This window comes from Cupressus sempervirens, chromosome 8 (genome assembly GCF_028749045.1).
Source record: "Cupressus sempervirens isolate cs-2001-9-10 chromosome 8, ASM2874904v1, whole genome shotgun sequence".
In the NCBI taxonomy this organism is placed as follows: Eukaryota; Viridiplantae; Streptophyta; class Pinopsida; order Cupressales; family Cupressaceae; genus Cupressus; species Cupressus sempervirens.
In genome coordinates this window covers 742,622,233-742,628,688 of record NC_143125.1, presented here as the reverse complement: position 1 = coordinate 742,628,688, position 6,456 = coordinate 742,622,233, and the positions used below count along the sequence as shown (strand labels likewise).

Below are 6,456 nucleotides of genomic sequence, written 5' to 3'. Positions count from 1 at the left end.
AATCAATTTATTTTGGTTGTAAGAATTAATATAGACAAAGCAAATAAGAACATTAAGCAAGGCTTTCCCGTAATAGTTTTCATCTGCAATATTTAACGTAGGTACATTTTAAAAATGGATAATCTTGTTATCACTTGGAGAGGTTCTTGAAAACCAGATATGCCAATTTGTGGAATCTCTTACAAAGTACACGACAAGAACGCTTCCTACCAAACATTTATGCCCACAATGAAATAGCCATCGCCGTTACGAACAGGAGGCCAATTAGTCCTTGACAAATAGATAAAAACGTCAGGACACGCCACGTTGCCGGTTATTCTTTCTTGAAAAGCAAATTAGTCAAAGTTTTAACAGCACATGTTTTCCTATAAATACGACCAGTTCTACACATCTATCATTTGTATTAAGGAATAACACCTTGTAGGCGAGAGTAGTAAAAGGCAAAGTGTTGAGCAATGACCACAAGAGTTCAGAGCCTTGCCGAGAGTGGAATAGAGAGAATTCCAGCTCAGTATGTCTGGCCGGGCCTTCATTCCACCGTCAACTCCCTTCCTCATCATCCCCAACACATTCCCCAAATTCCCGTCATTGACTTACATGGCTTGAGAAACCCTAATTCCCATCTAGAGGAAGATATCGTAGCACAAATCTCAAGTGCAGCAGCAAACTGGGGCTTCTTTGTGATAGTTAATCATGGAATCCCTGAATCTCTCTCTTCTCGTGTGCAAGAGGTGGGCGAAGCCTTTTTTCAGCTTCCTCTAGAAGAAAAAGAATTGTACAAGGCAGAAGGGGGGAATCCTATTGGCTATGGCAGCAGAGTGGGCACCCCTCAGGATGCCAAGTTAGAGTGGAAAGATTACTATTATAACGTTGTGTTGCCTGTTGAGCAGAGGGACGTCAGCAAGTGGCCCAAAAAGCCATCAGATTTTTCGTGAGTATTCAGATTAACACCACCTAAGTTCAATACTCTTCTGATGCATCTTTGGTGTTACTTGTGTACATCTTTTATGGGTCGGCTCATTAACTTTGTGTGTGTTTGTATAGGGATGTGATGGATGAATACGGGAGAGAGGTTTGCAAATTGTATAAGGTGCTTATGAAGGGTCTTTCAATAGGGTTGGGATTGAAAAATGAGAATACTCTTGAGGAAGCAGTGGGAGGAGAAAGGATGGAGATACATGTAGCCATAAACTACTATCCACCATCTCCTCAACCTGATCTTGCAATGGGCCTTGCTCCTCACTCTGATGCTAATGCTGTTACAATTCTCCTTCATAACCAAGTCCCGGGTTTACAGATATACAAAGATGGTGCATGGGTTACTGTCCAGTGTATTCCAGGATCTCTTGTTGTCAATATTGGCGATCAGTTAGAGGTAAGTACATTTTGCTTTTATTTATTGCTATTCTTTGCAACTATCATTCTATTTAAATATTAACTATTGCGAATCAAAAATAATAAAAATTAAAATGCTTTGTTAATCCAAATTTACTATAAAGTTATTTTTTTTTAATACATAATAAATGTTACAATTGTTAGTTCTGCTATTTTTTTACATCTTGCTTATCTTGCTTATTAGTTATGTTATTTTTGATATTTTGCAGTTATATTACTTGTGATATCTTGCTTATGGACAAAAATGGTATTTATTTGTTCTTTTTTTTTTTTGTATATATCAGGTATTGAGCAATGGGAAATACAAGAGCATTGAGCATAGAGGTTGTGTTAACAAGGACCAAAAAAGGATGTCATGGGCAATGCATTGTACTCCACCACTTGATATGATGATCTCACCTCTGAAAGAATTGATTGATGATCAAAATCCTCAATTATATGAAGGATTTTGTTTCCAAGACTATGTCAAAAGATATTTCACCAAAGGACTTGATGGAAAGGGGCAAGTTAATGAACGCAAAATTTAATAATTTAGAAAAATATACTATTAAATAATTTCTGAATTCCTAGAATTCATGAAATACTTCCAAACAAGTCCATGTATTTACTTACTATACTACATTATCTAAACTATTTAGAATTCTCTATTGCTAAATAAGTTTTAGATTTCTAGAGTTCACGAGTAATCCTCTAAATAAGCATGTATTTATTAATATGCTATATTGGACTAGTCTCAATCTTGTCCTACTTTAAAATAATAGTTCTTTTCATTATGATTGATTTAAAATATAAGGGTTTTTCATTTACATAAATTGTATAGTAATCATTGTCTTATTATTGAAATTAGTGTGTTATCTAATCAATATAAATTGATTTAACATAACTCACAAAATATTTTTCTAATTATTAAGAGTAACAGCTGTAGTTTACCATAGTGTAGTGTAGTACTTGCCACCTGCAGTAGGCAGTTTGCAAAATATTTAAAATATAAACTAAATATAATTTTAAAATAGTTAAAACAATAAAAAATCAGACAAATAAGTATGTCTTGCCAAGAATCAATGATTTTATCTTATCTCAAAGACAAAAAGATATCAAAATTTCTAGTCCTCCATGACATAACAATTTTAAGATAATCATGAAACCTAAATGAATTTGGTCCCTTGCAAAACTGTTGGAATCACTCTCACTGGGTCTTAAAAGTGAATTTGATCCCTTGCATAACTAACTTCCATTGGATCATAAACTTGTTTTGTGAGGGATATTATTTGATGATCTCTATAAAAGAGATCTACGAGAGACATTATTTGATGATCTCCATTCGCTTATAACTAACCCTAACCCTGCATATCAGAAAAACAATGCACATTATATAAATTCTACTTCATACTTGCATTCTATGTCCAACACCTTAGCCATCCAGTCTTTATAAGTGTAAAGGTTTTGAATATGCATTTCTCATTCTATTCTTTCCCACCGAAGAGTAGGCAATTCTGTTTGTACAATTATCTATTAAATATGAAAAAATATACACTACGACCTTGGACTGATTTAAGTATTAAAAAGAACAAGATTGTGACCATGGACTAGTTAAAATTTTCTCTCAAATCCACGCCATGCATTCTGCTAACAACAATCCACCTGTCCTACAATGGGCCAAAAAAATAAAAATAAAAATAAAAATTTAGATGCCAAATGTTCCTCTTGACCTGCAACGCTCTGCTAGAGTCCTCACCCAACTTACATTCTCATTCTCTTGCTTGGGAATACATATTTCTTCCCTAGCACACTGGCATAACCAGGTTCTGTCCAATTAAATTAAAGAAACATAATTATCATAAATCCATGTTTCAATTGTGCACACATTTTCCTAATATACGATAGGTTGTTAAAACATATACAATAAAAATTGTGAGCTATCGTTTGCTATATGAAGGGGGGTCAATATGTTTAAAGCTACTTCGCATACACTTCCGTGGCAGGAGCTAATGACAAACAAATTTAAAGCAAAAAAACAAATCATTTTGCAATTATTTAATTATGATTAAAGAGAAGAGAGAATCAAAAGAGGGTACTAATTGGACATCTGTAATCATTTACTGTTCTTTTTTGGTGATATTACAATACTGCTAGCTTATTGTTGAAGCTAAATTTCTAATATGAAGATTGAATTAGAATATGTAACATTTTTTAGGAAAGAAATGATGTCAAATTTACAATGTCAAATTTACAAGGAAATGAGCAACAATCAAATTTCAGAAATGTACAAGTAAACAAGTAAATAAGATGGTAAAAATGTCAGAGGCTAGACACAAAGAAAACAAGGTTTATTATGGGAAACTCTTTTCAGGAAAAAAAAACCAAAAAAAACCACCACTCAAAACTACAAGAATTTTTTTGTATTACAGTAAACAAAAAATACATACAACACTCTAGATTTTTTCACAGAGATTGCCTTATAATTAACCTAACATTCATCATACATTCTTCAAGAATTGTGCAACCATTTATGCACACTATTATTCATGGTAGATTGAAGCACCCGTCATAGTTGAGAGCATCATCACTACCTTCAGCATTGGTCACTTGGATGCCTTCAGTCATGTAGACACCTTTAGTCATGCGGATGCCTTGAGTCATGTGGATGCCTTCAATCACTCAGATGCCTTTGGTCATGACAATGCCTCCAGTCTCTAAGATGCCTTTAGTCATGTAGATGCATGCTCTATTCATAGTGCAACTACATATAGTATGGTGTACCTATATACGAGTCACTCCAACAATCTCGCACTTGACGAAGTATGGAGTTACTCAACATGACTAACACGACTCATGAGCTTTAATTCTCATGGAAATTGTGCACCATTTGAACGTAGCTATATTTACAAGCTTTGTCAATGCATCTACAACATTTTCTTGAGTGCCAACCTTTTCTAAATTTACCTTCCCATCTTCAACCATGTCATGTACAAAATGATATTGTATGTCAATGTACTTGGTTTTGGCATGGGAAGTAGGATTATTTTACAAACATATTAAACTTTGACTATCACAAAGGATTGTAATTCTTCCTATATCATAGTCAATATAACAACACAAGCGCTTAAGCCAAAATGCTTCCTAACATGCACGAGTAGATGCCATGTACTTTGCCTTAGTTTTTGCTAATACAACCGCATTGCCATTTTGTCATCTAACTGATAGTGCCACCATTTACCGTGAATACATATCCACTAGTGGATCTTCTTCTATCAATGTCCCCAACCCAATCAATGTCCACATAGCCTACAATGCTAATCGATACATTTGATCCTACCAAGTTACCCTAAAAGCATAATGTCTACTATAACATACCCTTCAAATATCTCAGAACTCTCTTCACAACATCTCAATGTGCCTACCCATATTTTCAATAAACTCACTAAATACTTCGACTGCTTGCACAATGTTTAGTCTTCTACTAACCAATGTGTACACGAGACTTCCAACGAAACTTGAATAAGATATCAACTTCATGTCTTCAATCTGATCCAGAGATTTTGGAATATCAATAATGAAGAGCTTTGATCCATGCAACACTAGAAAAACTTTTTGTTTGTAATCAGTCATATTAAATTGCTCCAGAACATTGGTAAAATATTGTCTTTGGCTAAGCCAAAGCTTTCTACCAACTTTGCCCCTCCTAATTTCTATTCCCAAAATAAACTTTTCTACTCCTAGATCGTTCATTTCAGATTTCTTCAATCACCTTCTACTTTATAGTACACATAGTGATCATATTTAGATCTCGTAAAACCTAAAGATAATAACATATGTGTCATATTTTTGATACTAGATTCTAGGTGATTTTTTCAAACCATAAAGAGACTTCTTTAGATTACATACTTTTGTACATCTTTTATAGGTCAACTCCTTAGGCTTTTGTTGTACATATTTTGTGTTTTTGTATAGGGATGGGATGGATGAATATGGAAGAGATATTTTCAAATTGTAAAAGATGCTTATGAAGGGTCTCTCAAGAGGGTTGAGATTGAAAAATGAGAATATTCTTGAGGAAGCAGTGGGAGGAGAGAGGATGGAGATACACATAGCCATAAACTACTATCTACCATCTCTTCAATCTAATCTTGCATTAGGTCTTGCTCCCCACTCTAATGCTAATGCTATTACAATTCTCCTTCATAACCAAGTTCCTGTCCAATGTATTCTAGGATCTCTTATTGTACATATTGGTGATCAATTAGAGGTAAGCATCTTTTTAATTTTTATTTATTTTTATTCTTGGCAAATACTATTCCATTTAATATTACCTATTGCAAACCATTATATCTTATGAAAATATTAATAATTAAAATAAATTATTAATCCAAATTTCTTTTAAAGTTTAATATTTTTTAATGCATAATAATTGTTGTGCTTGTTAGTCATGTTACCATTTTATATTTTTCTTATTAGCTCTATTGCTTTTTACATCTTGTTTATTAATTATGTTATCTTTTACATCTTTCTTATGGACAAAAATGGTTATTTTTTGCTCATTTTTTGGTACATATCAGATATGGAGCAATGGAAAATACAAGAGCATTGAATATAGATGTTGTATTAACAAGGGCCAGAAAAAGATGTCATGTGCAATGCATTGTACTCTACCACTTGACATGAGAATCTCACCTCTGAAAGAATTAATTGATGATCATAATCCTCAATTATATGAAGGATTTTGTTTCAAAGACTATATCAAAATATATTTCACTAAAGGGCTTGATGGAAAGGAGAAAGTCAATGAGCAAAAACTTTAATTATTTAGAAAAATATGTTGTGATGTGGAGCCTAATTAGACTCAGAGGATTATTTGGTGCGATTTCTCTCCAGATTATTTCTACGGGGATTTGGGGGCAGTGCCCCCAAGATCGGGTCAAGGGGTAGCTCCGCAGGTGTGCTCGCTATCATATTATAGGGTGGGGTCAAGGGAAACACCCCCATGGGGGTTTTGGGGGGCAGTGCCCTCAAAGCCAAAAATGACCCTGCTATTGTAAAGGTTGTTGACTACTATTTTTCTAT

At 34.0% G+C, this 6,456-nt stretch overlaps 1 protein-coding gene across 1 annotated transcript; it reads left to right on the top strand.

Annotated features, from left to right (window-relative positions):
• The first annotated feature begins 399 nt into the window (after positions 1-399).
• On the top strand, positions 400-2,115 carry LOC149544553 (leucoanthocyanidin dioxygenase-like). The gene is made up of 3 exons (XM_089795185.1): positions 400-931; positions 1,045-1,375; positions 1,680-2,115. The coding sequence occupies exons 1-3, from the start codon at positions 456-458 to the stop codon at positions 1,920-1,922; spliced, it is 1,050 nt and encodes a 349-aa protein (XP_089651311.1). The 5' UTR covers positions 400-455; the 3' UTR covers positions 1,923-2,115.
• The last annotated feature ends 4,341 nt before the right edge of the window (positions 2,116-6,456 follow it).